Genomic DNA, 22545 nt, shown 5'->3' on the forward strand with positions numbered 1-22545 from the left:
TACTTGGAAGGGATTTTATTTTATTGTTATGTTTAAGAAACCATTAGCCACGTACTCGAACTAATTAAAGTACAGATTTAGGGGAAAAAGAAACAACCCTCCTTTTAAAATAAATATAAGATATAAAATCTGAATACAGATTTTGGAATAATTGATTGGGAGGAATGTGATTTCCTTCCCTCCTGCCCTTTGACCTTTCCAGAAGTGGGATTTAGGGCCTCCTGTGGGCCTTTTCCTAGTAAAAGATTTTAGGTAAACATAACTGATAAAATACAGAGAACTAATGAAAGCTATATGATCACCCATCTGGTAAAAAGTTGTCCCTACAGAATTCAGGCAATCATAAAATCACAGAAAAATGTATGTAATCAAGATATTCTTGCAGTGTGAGCAAAAGCTCTCTGCCACTGTGCTGTAAAACACTGGCCCTGACATGTTTCTGTAGCCAGGCTGGGACCAGTGGTTTCATAGATTCTTATAATTTCTTGCCGGGTATCTGAGACTTGCTCTGAAACAATGATAGATGTGAATTAATAGACCTCATACGTAATCTCATTTGGCTTACATGATTATATATTATAATGCTTGTGAACTTCTTATCATTGATGATTTCTGAGTTAAGTAGGCTTTAGTTATTTGGCTTATCAAATATGACTAAGACTAGAAAATAAATACATCGAGTCACTTACAATCCTTAAGGAAGAATTTATAGGTTTATTGATCTTTTTAAAAATGTTAACCTTAAAAGAACATGTTAAACCATTTCTCTCTCTTGACTTATTCTCTGCAGGAAAAAAGAAAGCAACTGGGTATTTATATAAGTGGAATGCTTCCTAGCGGACAACCAATGAGTTGATACACATTTGAAACACACTTAATATAATCCTTAATTGTAGTCAATAATCTTATAAGTAGATATAGCCCAAGGCAGCATAATGCCCACTGAGGAAAGAGTATGGATTGTGTTTGGATAGTGTAGAAGCAAGGATCCTGTATTATTTATTTTAAAATACTTTGAATATCTCTTATTTATGCTTACTGTATGGATTGATCTATGTCAGGGTTTCCCAGTCTTGGACAGGACGGTTCTTTGTTGTGGGAGGCTGCCCTGTGCATTGCAGATGTTTAACAACATCCCTGGCCTTTACCCTCTGGATGCCAGAAGTCATGACCATAAAAACTCTTCTCCAGACATTATCAAATGTCCCCTAGGGGAAAAAAATTGCCCCCAGTAGGGAATCACTGCTCTATGTACCTGTACATTTATGACTGTATCTGTAGCTTTATCTGCATCTACTATTAGCATATTAGTTTTTGGCACTAATGTGTTGTGGTTTAGGAGCATTAAATTTTATACTTTAGAAGATCAAAGAATGGAAGACAATATAGGAAGTCACTGATGTGTTGATGGAATTCATACTGACCCATAATTAGAGGGATTGATTAAAATTAGAGAACGTGTGTTTTTACTGTTGGTTAGTAGAGTTTGAACTAAAGAAATATTGTAATTAGTTAAAAGGTTTTCATTTAAAAATGCTGAGGAACGTTTTACTTAATTTGTTGTTCCTTTTTTACCTTCGAAATTTCATATGGTTGTGCAAGAACTAATGCCCAGGAGACTTACTAAGGGTGTTCAGTGTAAATATGTCATGTCATTAGAGACCTGAAAGTTTGTTTTCAGCAGAAAGTCTCTAAGGTCCTTAGTCATTTGATTGCAGCAAGAACTACAAAGTCTGGCAATACAAGGAAAATAACTCAGATTTTATCTTATATGACGTTTTATTTCTGTTGTGTTTTAAGGCTTGACAGTACTTTGGCAAGCCATGATCGCAATGGTTCACCTGAATTTGATGTGGACTGAGCCACGTGCACAGAAAAATAAATGGCTTAGTAGCACGTGTCTCTAACCACACCGAAGCTTCCACGCACCCCTGTGGTTGATCCCGAGGCTGTTGCGTTCTGAGGTGAGCACCGACGGCGTGCTGGGCCCTGGTGCCTCAGAGTCCAGTGAGGCACAGCCTCTGCCCCCAAGGAGTCTAGGAGGAGACAGACACTGAAATAGATCATTTTAGCACAGTGTAGAGTGATGCACAGGTGGCCTTGGAGCTTGGAGAAGGAGAATCCAGTCTGGCCAGAGGCGGGGAAGGTGGTACCAGGGAAGGCTTATCCAAGGAGTTGTTTCTTGAGCATCCTTGAAGGGGATACCTACCACCTGCATCAGTGGAACTACTTATTATGAACTAATTCACACTAAAGTGTCCATGACAGATGAGAGCTAAGTCAGTATTTCTCCCAGTGATATTAGGATTTATCATGAGTCACAGCCCTTTCTAAACCCAAGGGATGTACTGCTAGTAATGGAAATTTGCATGTTAATGTCATATCTTTTGGGCCATAGAAAGGTCTTTCCGTTTCTTCTAGTGATATCAAAGAAAGTAGTCACTTTTTCCATCTGGACTGATGACCAGTCTCAGCTGTCATTTCAGTGATTCTTACAAAAACCAAAGCAGACAAAACATATCTCATTTGTAAGTTCCTGTCATTTTATAAGAGATGCACACAAGTTTGCTAAATACAGTAGAAGAAACACAGAATAGACATTACTTTGTTACCTTCTGGAAATTATACCGTGAATCTTTATCTTCTGCTATTGTGGGCTGATCTTCCTTCCCCTTTGCGTTCAGTCTTTCCACCACCAAGTCTCCTTTTATCCACAAGCACGTTCAAGCTAAGCTTCCCCAAACCACGGTCTATTCTTGCAGGTTCCTGTATCAGCCTTCCCTCTGTCTTCTCTGCCTAGAATGTCTGCATCCCCATTTCTTCATTTGCCAGCCCCACTTTCATGACATTAGGCCTTTGCCCAAGTAGTTTTCTCTACCAGAGAGGGCTTTTGTTTTACAGGCAAGCTCCTACACATCCTTCAAGGCCCCACTCAATGGCTCCTCTCATTTGAAACCTTCTGCTGACTTTCCAGGGAAGTACTTTGCATATATCCTTCATATAGCACCTGTCATATGGACTCCTATCTGTTTTTTTTTTTTCCCATGAGAGCTCTTCTTACATAGAAACTAGGTCTTATTCACACTTTTAACCCAATATCTACTATTATGTCTTTTATATAGTAGATCTTAATAACTACATGAAATGTTTCAATGACCCATTTATTTTTCCTATTTTTCCCAGGCTTCTCATCCCCAACTTCATGACATTTATCAAGTGCCTCTTCTGTAGGAGACCCTTTGCTGGGGGGTTGGGGGTTGTTGTATTGTCCTACTTCTCCTTACCCAGCCCGGTCCCATAAAGCCCTATCCTTTCTTCCTTGGAAATGAGGAAGCAGAAGTTCAGAGAGGTAACAGGAAGCAACTTATGTGATGCTATTCGGCTTGTGAGTGGCAGAGCTGGGATTTGGACTTGGATCTCTCTGGGCCCACTGATTTACTTATGCATTCAGCAGACACATACTGAGCACCTACCGTGGGTCAGACATTGTCCCGAGGCCAGAGAAAGCAGCATTTAACTAGACAGATGGACTGTCCCTTCTAGTGTGGAGACAGACAGTAAACAGACAAATAAGCGCAGTAAATCAGTTAGTGATAAGTGACTTTATATCTGATGAGATATAAAGGAGGGCGATGGGAAGAGACTGAGGAGTGCATGTCCTTTGAGCTAAGCTGGGCTGGGAGAACTCCCTGAGGAGCAGATACTGGGCAGAAACCTACGAAAAGCAAGGAGGGAGGAGAGAGTGGTCCAGGCAAGCAGAACTGCAGGTGCGATGAGTGGCCCAGAGAAGGGACCGAGGAACAGCCAGCGCAGTGTGCCTGGTGCTTAGTGGGCAGGGGCAGCCCTCTCAGGAGGGAATTTGGAGAGAAGGAAGCAGCCAGATCATATAGGGCCTTGGGGCCCATGGCAAGGAGTTTGGAATTTACTCTAAGTATCTTTGGGAAGCCACTGAAGTTCTTTAAGTAGTAAAACTCTCTCGCACTGTCATTTAAACCACAGCAGTTTGTAAAACAGATATGCTTGGTTTCTTTTGGTTTCTGCGAGACTCATTGAAATGTCACCTGGGCCATTAGTACAGCTAGAAAAAGTGGCTTTTCGTGCACGAAACCCATTTAATCCTCAAAGCCTCCATGATGAGGCAAATACTGTTGTTATCCCTGTTGTACAAACTGGAAAATGAAGTGTTGTTATCCCTGTTGTACAAACTGGAAAATGAAGCACATGGAGGCTGGATAACTTGTGCGCGGTGACACAGCTAGCAGGTAGCTCAGCTGGGATTTAAACTTGCCCTTAAGACAAGTGAGGCGGCTTCCTGCCATCCCACAGCTAGTGTGGTGGTGGGATTGGAGTTCACAGCCAGTTAGTCTGACTCCAGGTGAGGCGCACTTGTATTTCGTTCTTGCCACTATTGCCCCTGCCCAGTGAAGACACTTGCAAACTCCTGCCAGCCTGGACGTGTCCTTCACCAGCCTCTTTGCCCTAGTCTGTCTCAGTACTGCTCTTTGCATCTCAGATTATTGATGTGCTCAAGTGTGGGTTTTACTTCTCTCTCTCTACCTCCTCCCTCTAACAAAGTCCTTCGTGGACCTTCCTATTTGAATACGTTTTGGAATATTCAGGCCGGCCTTCAAGGCCCACCAGAGCCTGGCTACCCAGCATCTGTCCCAGCTGACTTCCCTCTTCTGTAGCCAAATTGCTTGTGCACAGTTAGGTTTGCAGTTTCACTCACTCCCTTCTCTTTGCCCGGGACTCCCTCTCCTCTGCCCACTTTTTTGGTGCAAGGCCTGTTCCTCTGAGAAGCCATTCCTTTTTGACTCCTTCTCCTAAACTTGCAAGCTATTTGCTACTGACTTGGCCGTTAGGTTGATATGGTTTTTGGTTTCATCACCCCAACTGAATTGTCGTCCCTTAAAATCAACAATCATGATCTTCTATTTCTTTGCATCTACAGATATATTCTCCAAATATATCCTATGAATTGGCATTTAATAGGGACTCAGTTAAGTGTTGGTAAGGTTTTGGGGAGGAAAATGGAGAGACAAACCAGAATTAACACAAAAGGTGTGGTCACATAACAGCATATGTGTCACCATTGGCTTTTTTTTGTTGGTGTCTGTTTAGGGAGAAACGGAGGCCTTTTCCCGTTCCCTGAATGCTGGTGATGACTGGTTGTTTGGCCAATCCCAAAGATGGCTCCATTTTTGCTAAAAAAAAAAAAAAAACCCAAAAAAACTTGATTCTGAAACCTTAGTATCTTCTCCTCTACTTATATTTGTTTTTATGATATTAAACAAGTACAGTTGGGTTTGAGAGGGTGTTTTTTTTTTTTTCTTGCCACTTTTAACTAGTCCAGATGGTTATGCGATTCACAGACTCAAATGTGTCCGGATCATGAAAATCCAAAGGCCTCCGTGTTTGAGTCGAGTCCATATGTTTAGGTATTGTTGTCACTTGTGTGGGTCCACAGAACTTGCTGAAAAATCCAACAGTGGAACTTGTCTTCCCTACTTGATCCAGCTTGATCCAGCTTCAGATGTTCCTGTCCTTTCTCCTGGTGACACGGGTAGGAGAGGAGGTGGATGGTCACCTCAAGTATGTTTGCATCTTCCTGTAAGCGAGGAAGGTGAGAAGAGATTGTAAATACTTGAGCTGAGCCTTTATCGCTATAAACAAAACAGCTTGTGCTATATCAGCATTTCCATAAGATGTGTAGAAAAAGTTCATTTTAAAAAAGAAATGTCCACCACATGAGTCTAACAGGAGCTGGGCTATTAGTTCTCCAATATTAGTGTGCTTTAGAGTTTCTTAGAAGCTGGTTAAAAATCCAGACGTTAGGGTCCCGCTGCCCAGAGCTTCTGATACAGTAAATCAGGGTGGGGGTTAGGTAATTTGCATTTTTAGCAGGCATCTGGTTATTCTGTGGTTCCTGGCACAACACTTTGAGAAACCCTGACCAAGACTATAAAGTAGTTTATTAAAAAGAGGCTATTTTAAATGAGAAAATAAATCAGCTGTCAAATTTAACACTTTGAATCTTCGCCCCTGTGACATTAGACTGCTGGGTCCCTTCTCCCAGGGTTTTTGCCTGCAGGCCAGAATCTGCAGTTTGTATTCAACCACCTAAGGCACCCAACCCGAACCACCCCACCCACCCACCTAGGCCTCTGTATCTTTTCTATAAAAAGATTAGTGTGTTTTCTCAAATAAAGTATTTTTCTAACTAGGTATCTCTAGGGTTTAAAAATTTACTTTTATTAGAATATGGAGTCTTCCTGTTACCACTGTTTTCCCATAGATGTACTTTGGGGAGGGACCGATGGTGGTGGCCGCTGGGCTTCTTGTTTACACTTGAATTTCACGTGCGTTTAACTCTGTCCTGATGCTTGTTTGGGCTCAGAAACCGATACCCCAAAACATAGCATGTTATACCAGTTGAATGGAAACAAAGGCTTCACGGTCTCTTTGAGACCCCCCCCCCCCCCCCCCCCCCCCCCCCCCCCCCCCCCGCCACCGTCTCTCCCAAAACGCAGGATAAGGTTGTTCTCCGAATTTCCCTCATCTGCCTAAAGCCCGGGCCCTCCCAAAGACAAAAACAATCACCTCCAGTTCCTTCTCTGAGTTTTCATGAACTGAACCCAAACCACAGAAAGGAAGGCTAAAGTCTGCCCACAAACCTGGACAGGCTTTTGTCGCAAACCATTGTCAGCTCTGCAGGCCCAACAGACTTTGTCCCAGGCCAAATCTCCCCAGTAATCACTGATTGCCCCTCCACAGAATTCCTCCTCTCCCCTCTCCCGGAGCCTGTTTCACCAGGATCCAAGGCCCCACTCTTTCAGTAACCACGGGATGGTACCTAAGCTTCTGCGCCCCATGGGGGGTGGGGCGGGGCCCCAGTCTTCATTCTGAAGCCTCCAGTGTCATGTAAAAACTGTGACCTAATAAGTTTGCATGCCTTTTCTCCAACTAATGTGTCTTTTGTCAGTTGATTTTTCAGCATACCTTCAGAGGGCCAGGGGGGAGTTTTTCCCTTCTCTGCTTCCTGGGCCTGGAGAACAATTCTGAATACCATCATTTCACATGCAGGAATTTATCTGCGCTTTCATCCAACAGAGCTTTACCGACCACCTACTATTTACCAGTAGTAAATAGTAGGAACTGGGACATTGTTACCATCTAGTGCAGGGAGAAAGGCAGTAATTACATTATGTGACGTGGAAGTGTTCATGGAAAACGTAGAGTAGGGAAGAGGGACAGAGGTGCTGGAAGTGGAGGAGGGGGTGGCAGAGAAATTTGATGGGGTAGTTAGACACAAGGTGAGACTCTGAAGGAGCGGGAGTGAGCAAACCCTGAGGTCATTTGAAGGGACAACAGTCCAAGCAGAAGAAACAGCCAGTGCAAAGGCCCTGAGGTGGGAACGTGTCTGGGGTGTTGAAGGAAAGGCACAGAGGCCAGCAGGCTCGAGTAGCATGAGCAAGGGGGAGAACGTTGGCTAAGAGGTCAAAGGAGAATCTGGGGCCATCGTAAGGACTTGGATGGGAAGCCACTGGGAGGTTTGGAGCAGAGAAGTGACGTGGTTGGTCTGACATAGATTTTTAAAGGGCTGCTTTGGCTCTGCATTGAGAATAGACCACTGGGGAGTACGGTAGAGCCAGAGGGACCTGCTGGGGAGCGGCTGCAGAGGTCTGGGAGAGCTTGGATGGCTTGGGCCTGGGGGGGTCCAGGAGAGGGGGGCCGAGTGGTCTTTCTTGGGTATGATTGGAAGGAGAAGCCAACAGACTATCCTCACAATTTGATAGGGGGAAGGGAGAGAGAAAAAGCAGGTTCAAGAATATTTTTTGCCTTAGTCACTGGAAGCGAGTGAGATGGGAAAGACCATGGCGGGAGCAGGCTTGGGGGAGAAGATGGGGAGTTCCGTTTTCAACGTACGTTTGCGATGCCTATTGACATCCACGAGGAAGTGCCGTAGACAGCTGGAGGTGTGCGTCTGGTGCTCAGGAAACCATCGTCTAGGACCTGTTAGCATGTGGAAAGGCGTGCATGTAATTCCATGTATGTGTCTGTAATTGTCTATATAATTGTATATATTAATACATAATTAGAATTGTGTGTGTATATATACGTATATATAATTATATATATTCCTGTAAATACATCTCATAGTCCATTGTTTGCAGTTTATTGTTTCCAGACTATTGTTGAACCCCTACCCTTTGGTATAGACCGTCTTTATTCATGAAGCCATTCCCTGTTTCCTAACGGGGTGCTCCAGACCCCCCAGGTTGATCATCAGTGTTTTACCATTTGCCTTATTGGGCTTGTTTTCACTCCTGTGGGCGTGAAACAGATGCCCACCGCTGAAAGGGGCTGAAACTCGGTGATCTCTCCTAAGTTCTTTTCCAGGGAGTCGTTACCGGAGCCTTCGAGAGTGAGTGGACTTTCCGGTGCCCCCGGTCCGCCATCAGGCACAGCCGGTCCTAATGGCACAGTGCAGTTGCACCAGCAGCCTGACAGATGTCCATAGCAAGGCATCAAATTGGATGGTGTCTGCTAGCAAATCTAATAGGGAAAAAAAGAAAAGAGAATTCAAAGGATTATCTTTTTTTTTTTTTTTTAGGATTAAATTTGTGCCATTTAGCTGTTTGAGACCCTGTAGTAATGCTGCTTTATGGGAAGCCTATACAGTTCTTCACATGGGTGTCAAAATAATTTCAGGGAAAATGCTGTTGTGTGGACTCACCGAGCGGAAGTATTCGTCCCGTGATTACAGACGGGTTTTTGTCCCGGCTGCTCCACTTTCTCCCAGACCCTTTGCCGGACTAGCCAGACTTAACAATCCACATTAATTTACTTTGGCACTTCACATGGTCAGACAGGCCACGAACACGACGGTCTTTAATACATTTCCAAAAAAAATCCTGCCGTGCTCCTTTTTAATTGATGTCCTTCATACATTGTGTTTGCCCGAGCTATAAAATTACTCCTCAAGCAGCAAAAAGCAAATCTATCTCCAAGTACAATGAAGACGTTCTTTTATGAAATTATTAAGATACAGAAGTTCGACACGCAGAGTAATTTAGTTCTGCTTTATCATGATATCTTCCGGGACTGTATCTTTGGGGATCACATCTCTTAGAACCTATCAGAGTGCAAAGGACCTCTCACCACCAGTGCACTTCGTAACTGCCAAAGGCCCTGGCCCTGCAGTGACCATTTCCCCATGTATGTGCTCTTTAAAACAGTCGGAATTGGTTGATTTCTTGCATAATGTCTGTATTCGGAGTAATTAACCGTTTCACCTGATATTGGTTGAATTTATTTGGAATCTTTTGTTTTGACTGTTGAAATTGCATACAAGACCCCTCATATGGTTGAACAGGGAATCTTTGAAGGAACATCAGTGGAGGGTTACAATCTAGAAAGTTTGGAAATAGGCCAAATTAAGATGACTTTGAATAATTCAGAAATGCTTACTTAGTTAATTCATAAAATGCATAAATTTTACCGTGGTGTAAAATTAGGATATTAGATTTTGTAAGAAAGAGTCAGGGAAAAATGGAAGAATATTGTCAATAAAGGGCTTAGAACGAAGTTTCCCAAAGTATGTTCCCATGAGTATTATAGTAGAAACAAAAGTGATCCACAGCTTTTTTTTGGGGGGGGAGGGGGAACTGTTTAAATGTCTCCCACTTAAAGAAAACTGTAAACTTCATGTGAGTAGGACCCTTGTCATCTTTTCACCATTTTGTCTCTAGTGCCTTGTACATAGTAGGCACATAAATATTTGCTAAATGATGAACTGCGGAACTTCTCAGAGCCTTTAACTTCATAGGAGGCATTGTGACTCATCAAAGAGAAGGCAGCCTTTCCCAGACTGACTGGACTGTGGAACCATTTCTTGAAGAGCATTTTTACTAGATTCAGGTACCTTGAAATGCCCTCTGGGAAATTCTAGCTTTGAGTAAAATAGATAACAAAGTTGAATTGAACACTGAGTGAAAGATTCAAGTTTTTGTGGCTGTTGGAATGTAAGCGATACAGATTGTGAGGTAAGGAGAATGCCAGACTTTCATCTTTGAATCTATGATCTTGAGCAAGTGGCTTAACTCCCTGGAAACCTCAGTCTGTTGATCTATAAAATAGGGATAAAAATTATATTTATCTTACTGGTTGTTGGGAAAATATGTTTAGTCCCACTTTGGAAAATGAAATGAAATAATGTATGTAGAAGGCTTCTCTAGTCTAAACATTCAATATTATCACAAAAAAGTAAGTGATAAGTTACTCCAGTTAGGATGCGTGATTAGGGGGCACTGAAGTTTAAGTTGAGCAACCTTTTTCTCCCTCCCTCCCTTCAACAAATACTGGAGAGCGTCTAATATGCCAGGCATCGTCATTAGTTCTGGGGGAGACCGTGAACTCGGCTAAGGACCCTTCCCCGTGGACCGAGAGGGTTTTTATAATATAATGTGTTTACTGATGTCACTGTCTCTTAGAGCATAGAGTAAATTTAATTGTATACAATTCACTTAAAGTTAATTGTTCTGAGGTCATTGTATTAGAGATCTGCCCCAAAGGAGCACTTTTTCTCTCAGAATCGGATCTGTTCTCACACCAAACAAGTAAAGCAGCACTCATAGGTCACATTGTAGACTACAATAATAAAATCACGCTACCCTTACTGGACAAGGTAATCAAATGCAAAGCAACATCCCTCTCACTCTGATCAGTTTAAGTGTCACGGTGGGGTGGCCTGATTCAGCAAATAAGAATATATAGCAGCCAATTAAATTTGAATCTCAGGTAAATAAAGAATATCTTCTTAGGCATACGTATGTCCCAAATAGTGCATGGGGAATACTTAGACTAAAATAAATAAATAAATAAATAAGTTGCTATTCATTTGGAAGTCAAATGAATCTCAGTGTCCTGTATTTTATCTGACTACCCCACCACCCGGAACCAGAGTTCCAGGCACCTGCGCAGGAGAAAGACCATTACCTGCAACGAGTCAGTATGTAAAGCCACCTTTGTAGAGGGGATATTTTACTCCCAACAGAATAGAAACCTTTACTTCTGTTTGAAATGATTTATAACTGCTCCCGCCTGATCGGCAAGTGTTGCCAAATTAAAAGCCATTAATTAAGGCCCTATATAGATACAAAAGATATGCAAGGAGGGTTTTGTAATTCCAGCTTGGTACTTCAGGTGAGAGCTTTTCAAATTTCGTGGACCACTGGAGCCACCTGCTTGACTAAACGCCGCGCGGCCCTCGCGTGCTCAGCAGCGCCGCGGTGCCAGCGTTGTTCCTGATTTTTCTCATTTCTCCAGGGCAAATACTAATTAATGGATACAATTCACAGCTGATTAGCTGTAGTTTCTTCAGTAATTACATTCGCATACTAACTGTTCAGAAGAGGATTTCTAACCCAGTTCTTATTTCACTCTAAGCTTAATTTGTTTTTTGAATTGTTTAGGCCCTTAGTTTAATAGCCATTTTATTTTTCTTTGTTGTTTTAGGTGCTATTAGATAATAAGTGAGTTTAATCTAAAAAAAAAAATACTCTCTGATAATGAGCTGTTTGCTTTAAATGGATTTCTAATTCCCTGACAAAACCTACATTTAAATAACGTTACAGTTGTGATACAGGCTGTTAGGCGGTTCAAGGGGCCAGGGTTGGTGCGTGGAATTCACATTGTCCGCCCAGGGTCTTGTAAATATCCAAAAAGAACATTTGATTGGAGGCCTGAGATTTTAATTCTAGCATCATTAATTTATCAAAAATTTCATGACATAAACCTATACTTTTTCTTGTATATATTTAACATTGTAGAAAAGGGGAAAATGTGTGTGTGTTTGTGTTCACGTGTGCACCCATGCACATGTTTTTGATATCACATGTCTTCAGAGAAACCAGATAAAGGTCTTTCTTAAGTGCTAACAAATACATCATTCAGAAATCCTTATAAAGATACTCAGATGAATCTGAGTGTTCAATGAGAGCTTTCGTGGTGGCTCATTGTGTCTATTTAGGTGTGTTTTCCAGGGTAGGATTGTGCTTCCGTAGACCCTCCCAGCACTCTGGAACCATTAGAGTCTTGCGTATAAATCCTGCTTAGTTCTTGGATCCCTTACATGATAAAGTGTAGCACGTCAATCCCACTTCTGTGTGTTGAGTCCTATAGGTTCAGAGTCAGGGGTTGAGAGCCCCCCGGAAATAAGTGTTTTGTTGGTTTATTGAGAGCAGGGTTATATGAGTCTTCCATATCTGTGTATCTATATATAAATTCCATTTATTCCCTATACTTATCTATGTATCTGTGCATCTGTGTGCCTACCTATTTCTCTATCTCTATCTACCCATCCATCCATCTCCTTGGGGAAAATGTACCTTTCACTTTAAATGATTACCAGCTTTATTTATGTTAGAACGTAGATATATACATTTTACCCTTTGGAGAACAAACCTATGTTTTATTTGATACATTAAAGGAAGGAAATAATACATTTTAGAAAAAGGACATTCTTTTTTACCACTTAAAAATCATGAAAATAATACAGCTCTAGATAATTATGCTCACAGAGCCTTTCCATATTGCCAGACTGATAACAGAATGTTTAAAGCAACAAAATGTGCCTGTTTAGACCATTTGAACCTGAAAATACATTTCTGCCCAAATCCAAGTTTTACATTTTGATAACAGGTCCCTAGAAGTAAAGAGCTTAAGTCTGAAATGCTGATACAGTCTTATTTGTGATGATATGAATGGGCTATTGTGTTAGGGAATGAAATAAAAATTGCTGTGTTCATAGGATCCTGCTTATTTTTTAAACCTCTTTGCACTTAATGTTACATTGAGAGATTAAATATCACTGTTTTCAGCAGCTCCGATGGATATAGATATCACTTTTAGCTCTGTTTGGAGATTTTAAAAATATTCTTTAGTCTTATTATTTATTTATATTCATGCCACACCCCATTCACTAGAAAATAGAATTTGAGTCCTGAGAATTGAATTTCATTCCCTTTAATTCACATTTTAACCTACCCACACTTGTGACATCTGTTCTTGAAAAGTAAGCTATAAAATCCCAACATGCTTTAAAATGTGTCAAGGTGATTTTCTTGGAAACTCTTTTCCTTCTAACCTCTGACAAATGCCAGCTCAATAAACAACACACACTAGTGACCAGTGGGCCTAATGTTCTTCTCCCTTCACGATTAGTCTCAATGAGAAACAAAACTATTTTCTAGAATTATTGAGTTAGCTTAAGTCTGTGCTTTATTTTCTGCAGGAACTAGCTGACACTCTAGCATGGTGCTTTGAAACCTTTGTCCTATTTTGCATTTGGTCTGAGTAAACCCCCGCCTTTATCTTGTAACACCAGTGTTCTTTCCAAGTCACAGCCAGAATTCTTGATGATGCCTCATATTAACATAAAACAATCTGTTTTCTTTCAGTTTGGAAATAATAATAACTACATGAATATGGCTGAGGCAAACAACGCTTTCTTTGCTGCCAGTGAGGTAGGTGTCTGTTTTAATGTGTCTGTTCATGTTTTGTGTGTTATTTAGATAATTTAATAGGCTGCAAGGGAAAAGCCAAGTATTGAATTTATCTCTCTCTCATGTGGCACAAGGTAACAAGTTTGGAGGAGAAATGAGGAAAGCCTATTGAAAAAGAAAATAACCTGACAAGTCTTTATCACGTGTCCATGGGCTGTTACTAATGTTAGTAATGTCACACAAATCTCTTGATGAAAAAAATATTTATGTAAACAAAATAAATATATAAGAAAGTATGTTAACACACACACAGACTATATTGGTATCTAAGCAGATAAGTGGTCATTTTGCAAACCAGTCTAGAAGTGACATTTAATAGACAATATTTTAACTTCATGTATCTTTAAGGATAATTTCATTAAATTGCCATGGTTTGGGAAAGTATGTGACAGAACAGTGTTGTAGTTTCTTGGGGTTTGGGTGGGGTGATGTGAAATGACTGTTTTATTTGTCGTTAGATCCTCCCAGCCTAGTACAGTGCCTGGCAGTGGGAGGTACTGAATAAACACGTATTGAATGAATGCACGAGTGGGCATGCTCCAAGACTTGGCTGCAGCTGTGAAAACTGGGTGATGGAATCTAAATGCAGCACCATGTCGGCTCTGGGTTTGCCTTCAGTTCATGGGTGCAAATGGAACAAACATCGTCTTCTTGTTGCTGTTTTTACTGCGTTTCCTGGTATTGACTTAGGACTGTCGTCTGGTCTCATTGGTCTGCCATCCAGAAAAACCTTGATCTTATTAAATCAAGATGGTGGTTTCCTCAAAATGGTAGACTGTGTGAGACTTAAGATTTTAAAACAAGATCAAATAGAAGTGAAATTGGTCCAAATGGAACATTTTCTCTTGCGGTTCATGTAATAAAAAGTCTTCATTTTCCAGATTCATTCAAATATAGGAAACTGAACTAGCTTGACCCCAGAGAATAAAAATAATAATGGCTTCGTAAATGATCTTGGTAAAGGGAAGCAAGTGATACGAAAGAAATTAACTTTGAGAAATTATTAGAATAAATGGGGAATCAAGAATTAAGGGTATTCCTAGATTAATCATTTTTATAGTGACCATCATCTGTCTAACCAGGAAGACAGCTTAGATAAGGGAATATTGTTTGGCACTGGCTGCTGTGTTGTTTGTGATAATGAACACAAACCCCATCTGTAAGGACAACATGATGTTTCATTCTGTACGATTTTTTTTCCCTACATTTGAATCAAACATTGATGAAAGCTCTACTGCCAGCAGCTGTTCAGAGACAATTTAATTCCAGCTGTGATAATTCACCGTGTCAGACATTGGCTGTTATATGTTGATACAACAGTTCTCCAGATTTGCATTTTTATCAAAAGGAACAAATGTTTTGAACATTTCAGTGCAGATGGTATTTAACCATGTACATACTACTTTAACATGTTCAAGGTAAACACTGAGAAGTCAATATCTGTAAAAAATAATCACATAAACTCTAAATGATGAATCTGATATTGGTTATATGGCATAGTTACAAAAGTCAGTGGTTTTTTTTATGTGGTTATTTTTATAATCTCAAAAATCCAGTATTTGAGGTTCCTCTTTTCTCTAAGGAATGCTTAACTTTAATATATTACTTCTCTTTAAAGTAGTTTAAGATTTTAGCATTTTCTTGGTTATATATTATAATGTTATTGTATTGTTTTATTAGGTTAGGATATAGTAATATACTAAATTCTAATGTAAAATTAATTTGTCCTTAAAAAAATCATACCATAGGGACTTACTATGTGTAAGACATTTCTCTGTATTCCTTAACAAAAATAAAAATGAAAACCTTCCTCACTGTGAGTGCCTAGCATAAGACATGCTTTATGTTGGACTTTAAGAGGTAATCTTATATCATGATTTCTCCGTACATCTTTTCTTGAACAAAAAATAAAGCCCACGTAAACGTTAATGCTGCATTATAGCATGTGCCTAATTTCCCAATCACTGCATTGAAAGTAAATTTATTTGTTTTTTTTAACATTTTAATGAGTGCAAACTAATTCAGGAAGACTTAAGGTTTGCGTGTTGTAAAGTCTAAATTGTGCCTGAAACCAATTCCCTTCACATAGATATTGTCCTGTAGATAACACTACAGGGACTAGCATACTCTGCGTTTGAGATTCACACATTTGCTTTATGTTTTCTGTCTGTGTCATGATTACCCTGACCATTTTTAAAGTACTTTAAATATTTATTGAAATAATATTTCAAGTGTTAATTACAGTGGTAATGAAAACAGCCAAATGCCACATATCAAGAATGAGTGTTTATCCGTATTGTTAATGTGATATGTTAGATTTCATTAAGCAGTAATGGGGTAGCAAATGAGTCACAAATTACAGTTGCATCTGTTACTAGACCACATTAGCGCCAAAATAACGGCAAATGCAGCCACGGGGTTACGTTCATTAGCCAACCACGTTTGTGGCCAATTCATCCCTTTGTGTTTGAGAACTCAGGGTACCACAGTTAGAAATTGACATCTTTTGGGGTCATTATTAGAATGCATATGTCAGAAAATCCAATATTTCATCTCGCTTTCAAATGTATTGTACTACAATGTTTCATGTATATCGAATCTGCTAAGAACTTCAAGATATTCAATTGTCCCACCATGGACTGCCATAGCTTGTGACCTCTTTTTTTCTGGTGAGATACAAATAACGTTTGACAGGTTCTATATGTATGAAGTTTTTTTTTTTTCTCTCGAGTTTGTTTCTCTTTCCTCTTAAGTGGTTGTTATGTTATATCATGATTGATAGTTTGAAGAATGATGATTTTCAGCTCTTAATTAGTTCTCTTAACTGATAATAGCACTCAAATTATCTTGCATCAGTTCATTCTTTCAAATACTATTAATAATAAATGAATTCTAACTTTGACCCTCTGAGCTAGGAATAAAAAGGATCTGAGTGGTCCCCCAACCCTTCACCCCACCGAAAAAATATCCTAGACCTTGACATCCTCTCTGCTCCCATCAAAAAAATCCAAGTTCTCTTTTAAGAAAGATGGTTAATGTGGTTGACCAAGGCAGCCCTGATTTACATCACAAGGCCCTATTTGGAAACATTGCCATTGAGAATCTCAGTAACAGTGGAGAAAAACAATGCATTAAGATTTACTTAGGTCTTGAAATGTAACACTTGTCTAAGTAAATGAGCAGTATCAATGTAGTTAGTATATCTATATCAATATAGCTCTGTGCTCTCTAGGTAGTCTTTAAAATGTGAAGAGTGGTAGAAAATGTCCTGATAAATACATATTAAAATGTTAATATAAAAGAAAATAATCCCCCTTATAGTTTAAATAAAAGTACTGGCACCTTTTAATATGAGCTATGATAATCCTTATGTAAAGTGTTGTATTACAAACAGTAACAATTTCCAAAGAAGCATTCATTGTACTTGGGAATATACCAATATGGAAATTAAAAAAGCAAACCACAAATTTAATATTACTTGTTTTATATGTTGTGGCAGAAAGTATGTATAATGTTCACTTCTGGATTAGTGTGTGTGTGTGTATGTGTGCACCACAAAATTGTCAGCATTTTATGAAGCCTGTGGATAGTGTCAGCGGTTTGAGCTGTTTCACTAACATATCAATAAAGTAGCAATTTGTTATGTGCTCCAACTAACAACAAAGACAGATGTTGCTAATTAAGTGTGCATTAAAAAACTGTTAATACTGATACTCCATTAAAACCATATGATAATGAGACTTAAATCTTTAATCAGAATGATCAGCAAAACTTTATATATGGAAATCTGTGTTTAAGATGTTTTAATTTGAGAAATAAATATTTGGCCTAGAGATGTAGTGTTTTCATGCAAAGTCTTTCTTTTTCCCTCTGAGGAGGAATAAGATATAGGAACAGAATATGAAGATTTCTGTATTTTGTTTCCTTTTAGCAGACATTCCATACGCCAAGCCTCGGCGACGAGGAGTTTGAAATCCCACCAATCACGCCTCCTCCAGAGTCAGACCCCGCCCTGGGCATGCCGGATGTACTGCTTCCCTTTCAAGCCCTCAGCGATCCATTGCCTTCCCAGGGAAGTGAATTCACACCCCAGTTTCCCCCTCAAAGCCTGGATCTCCCTTCCATTACAATCTCAAGAAATCTCGTGGAACAAGATGGCGTGCTTCATAGCAGTGGGTTGCATATGGTAGGCACTACATTTATTGCTTGAAAGTATTTTTCTTCATTTATACTAATCTGATGGTACAGATCTGAGAGTCCATGTTCTGAAATCTACTCTTGCCCGTCTACTGGTGGACATGTGGTTTGTTATTCCTAGTGCCCTTTAAATGCAGGTACTGGATCAATACCTGGTATTGAATAAGAGGGTATCAGGCTGATTGGCAGTCACCTAAAAGAGGATGACCTAACAAGATCCTGCTGATTTGAAATGATTTTTAAGAAGTCGGATTCATTGGTTTGGAAATAGCCAATCTTCCCTTGTCTTCGGTTTAACACAGAGGCATGCTTGAGTTGAAAGTTTGCCCAGGCGAGATTTTAGAAATGAAAGCCCTTATCAAGTGCCTACTTCTTTTGAATCTGTTGGATTATAACATAATGTTTATGATACATGATTTGCTCCTACCCCAAATGAAATATCAAACTGTAATACAGAGAAAGGTCATAGTAGACTTTTTCTTTCCTAGTCTTTAATTATTTGTATTGATACATGATTGAATATAGAGTTTTGAACCTGTAGATACAGAGAAAGGGAAAAAAATAATTGCTTATAACCAGCAGAGGAAAATATAGAACAGGTTATTGTGTGAAATACACCTAATTGTGTTATTTATTATCATAAACATTGAATAAGTCACTCCAGAGAGCCAAGATTACTAATGCAATAATTTTGGTTCTATTTTTTCTTAGTGTGCAATTATAGTCAGCAATCACCAGAGTAAATCTGCTTAAGTATTTTAAACTCTTCTGCTGGGATTGGTTTTTTTCCATCATAGCATATAATGCATTCGTGTCTATCTAGGTGAGGTACTAAGCAGACATTTTAAAACAAGATTAATAGTTTATAGGGCTTTTTTTTTTAAACCCTGATAAAATGAAACAGATGTGTTGGTATAACAAAAAAAAAAAAAATCCTATTGCTTGTTTACATATTTCTCTACACATTAGGACCATGCCAGTGATGTTTATTGGTTTCATTGTTAATTCCCCAGATAACAACATATGATTGCAAAATATGTAGTGGATTAGCGGTGCAAAGAATCAGTGTGCTCTCTGAAATATAAGATTACTTTCCCAAATAGGATTGCGGCGACATAATTTTCCTTGCTTGTGATCTTTTGTGTTTGAGCTGAACATCAGGGTTTTTATTTTTACTTTTTTGTCAGAAGAGAATGCAGTGAATGGTCAGGAAATGGTTATTAAGTATTCATAAACGTTACTCAACTTCAAAAGTAATTGTTTCCTGTGGACTTTCTTACATTTTTGTCCATTTGACACTGGAATGGAGGGCTCTGTCCTTAGAGCCAGGCTTGCAGTGTTGTGCCTGGAAAATAATAAAAATAAAAAGGGTGTATTTAGTCACCAAGGGAGTTTGCCAGGGTTCACCGTTTTTCATAGGTGCTCAGCAAGGCTCATTTAAGCTGCAGAAATAGTTAAAAGACCATATAATGTATGCTAAAATGTGTACTTTATTAAATTGGTAAATATTTATTAATAATATAAGAATCTGCCTTTAAATTAAACATCTGATGAATTACCTTGCCTTAAAGCTATAAAACTGTTATTGCTGCTATAAAAAAGTGTAAAGGAGGCATTTTGACTATGAAATTTCATTTCATGGTCAATTGAATTTACTATATTGGAAAGAACTAAAGATGGAATCATAAAATAATTATGATATTCACATACACTTAAAGAACAATGCTTTCACAGACTGGCGTTGGGAGAGAGGACTCAATTTTTAATGCTGCTTTTGTAATGTATGGCTAATCACTAAAGCAGTTGAATTATTTCATTGATTTTTAAAAGTATAGGTACTTTAGCTAAGTGCAGACTGTTGTCATGGTATTTACATGGACTTCATCACATTTATTGGTACCTTCTTGAAGTTTTGCTGAACCTGAGTGATATTTATTTTGGCTTGAAACAAACTAATCTTGTTGAAAATTCTAGTAGAATTTCACCTTGAAGAAATGTCATGGGATTTTAAATCACAAATGTTGGAAAAAATAAAATGTACTAGGACAGAATTATGATGAATACAATGTGTCGTTGGCTTTGTTCTATGTACTACCTGACGTGTTCACCTATAAACTTGAATTCAGAATCGCCAGAGGCATGGTTAAAAATAGGTTATGTCAAGGTTCTTCTGTATCTCCCTCTGGGTACGGAGTTGGCTGGCTACATCATAATACTCCACAGAAGCCTCCTCGGAGATTTCCCTTAGGAAGGTCACCAGAAAAATAATAAATAATACTTCATACATCATGCATTCAGCTTCCCAGTGTGCGTTGGATATTTCATACCTTATGCAAGTAAGAAGTTTTATTATCCAAATGGATATGGCTGCCTGTTAAGGATTGCTATGGTGAATTAGGACTGTCCTATAAGAAGAAAAGCCAGCTTGTTTATGTTGTATTGAGCCAGCTTTTCTTCAGAGTGTCATCGGTTTTCCTTTAGAAAGAATGACAGTTTGTCACATTACTGATTAGCTGCATTATTGTTGGCAACAAGCACAACATGTTTATCTTCCTTAAATTTATGCCCATTATATTTAAAAACAGAAAGCAGGAACAAAAAAGGGAGGATTAAAAAGAGTCCAATGATTAGCATTCACATTTCAAAATATGCAAATAATGCCCTAGTATTCAAAAGCGAATTGCTGAAAAATTGAATGTCGATGCATTTGTGACTTCAAAGAACAACCTTGATTTGCTTGTCGTGAATACGTGTATTTTCAAACAAGTATTTCTGCTTGTCAAAATGTGGTTGGCAAGTCAAAATCAACAGTATATTTTGGTTAAAAATTTGTTACCTCTAAGCACTATTGTCAGTTCAGATGATCATCTGGAAATTGTTTTAATCTACAAAAGATTGCAATTCTAAAAATCTACAATGTGTGTGCTCCAAAGCGTTTTTTTTTAACACCTCTCTATAATCTGCCCAGCCCGCTGAGTAGCATTGACATCAGTAGTACATCAATTTCAGAAAGTGGATTATTTTTACTAGACAGCTATTGTGACATATTGGGTCAGTCATAAATGAAAGATATTCATGCAAGCATGCAATACTTGTAATGAAGTCTCACTCTGACCTTCTGTATGATTGATTCTGTAATTTAGTTTTCTCAGGCAGTGCCTGAAATGAAATGAAATCATATTGAACAAGTTTTGAATACCCACAGTGCACCAGGAGAAGAAAAATCTGCAGCCCTAGAGGCTTGAGAGAGAGCAGATGAACGATTTATCTCTATGCTATTATAGCCTTTGCCAGCATTCAACATTTCTTTTTTTTTTTTTTTTCTTATTTGGCTTAAGTACTTAATTCTGCAGGTAGCTGTAAATGGGAAAATAAAATGCTGTTCAGATTTAAAATGACAGGACAGGAGTATGTGCAGGGGACTGATAAAATATCTTGAATAGAACTGACCTTTCATGTAGCTGAAAGTTACTGGGGGATTCATCCTCATAATTACCATATAGATTATTTTTATTTCTTTCCTGCAATGAAACATTTCAGAGAGCAGTAGTGCTGATTGAATGAAAATTGAACTTGTTAACATTCTTTTCAGCTTAGCCTGTTGTACATAACAGAAGGTTAGCTTTGATGAATTTCAAAATTCTCTTTGATATCTAAGAAACAGACAGTAAAATAATTGTCTCTAGTCTGATATTTTGTATGCCCCCCAAAAGAAAATTTATAAAACACACTGATCATTCATATACTTTTTCTTCATACGTTGTATTTCTGTGTTTAGAGGACCGACATTTTTCTGTTTGATATTGCCTGGGATTTAATTGTCACAGCACATATTTCTAGAAAATGCTACACTGGTGCTCTAAAATGTCCAAGGTAGTACTGGAAAATTGAAAAAGATGGACGTAAGGGAGGTATGTTTGAGTATGGTAGTATCTGTACCTGTTAAGGAAAGAGAAAAAGTACTATAGGAGATACTCACGCAGAGAAGAAAATTATGAGCTTTTAAAATATTCGTAAGACTCTTAAGTCATAATCCACACAGATATCATTTCTGATCAGAAAAATGGGAATTTATCAAAATAATGCATCTAAAATTACACAGTTTATTTTACAAGTTTTTATACCATTGTTTGGCATGGCTCTAATTTGGAAGTTGAATTATATTTGTTTTTAAAAAAATGATTTTTGTGCCATTTTTATACTTAAAAAAACTTACATTAAGAGAAATAGCAGACTTTCAATTAATACATTGTTTTTAGCAATGTTGCTTAATGTGTTACAGATAAAACAGTTATTTCATGGGTCATTAATGTGTTTAATGCGTGGAACATTCTATTAAAACAAGCCGTTATTATTGTTATGAACGTGTTCATTGCCATTGTCAACAGAGGCTGCAGAGCTAAATTCCACAGGCTGGTGACCATTCAGCCATTGGGGGAACCAAAAATTTCTCATATAAATTGAATGATTACTTCAGTAATGTTTATTTTTGGTGAAGTTATGGTCAAAAAGTATTTTTATTGTAAGTTAACGATAGAAAAGGCACAACTTACATAAGTAAAAAATATACTTTGAACGGAATAGGACCTATCTATATGAGGTCTAAATTATAAAATTGAAACCATATTAACCTTTAGTGAATATTTACTGAACACCTACTAAGGGCTATATATTGTTTTTCATAACAGAGCCTGATTATACTATTTGTGTCTCTTCCATGCAGAAATACAGAAATTTAGAGTCCGAATACTGCTTCAGAGATGTTAGTGTCAAAAGTAAACTT

General features: G+C 38.6%; 1 protein-coding gene across 1 annotated transcript in view; it reads left to right on the top strand.

The window, feature by feature from the left end:
* TOX3 (TOX high mobility group box family member 3) overlaps positions 1 to 22545 on the top strand; it is a 101716-nt gene that overhangs the window by 57789 nt on the left and 21382 nt on the right. The window contains exons 2-3 of the mRNA XM_069456552.1: positions 13461 to 13526; positions 17497 to 17751. Of these exons, the coding sequence (XP_069312653.1) occupies positions 13461 to 13526; positions 17497 to 17751 (321 nt within the window). The remainder of the gene's footprint in view (positions 1 to 13460; positions 13527 to 17496; positions 17752 to 22545) is intronic.

This window comes from Eulemur rufifrons, chromosome 23 (genome assembly GCF_041146395.1).
Source record: "Eulemur rufifrons isolate Redbay chromosome 23, OSU_ERuf_1, whole genome shotgun sequence".
NCBI classification, from domain to species: domain Eukaryota; kingdom Metazoa; phylum Chordata; class Mammalia; order Primates; family Lemuridae; genus Eulemur; species Eulemur rufifrons.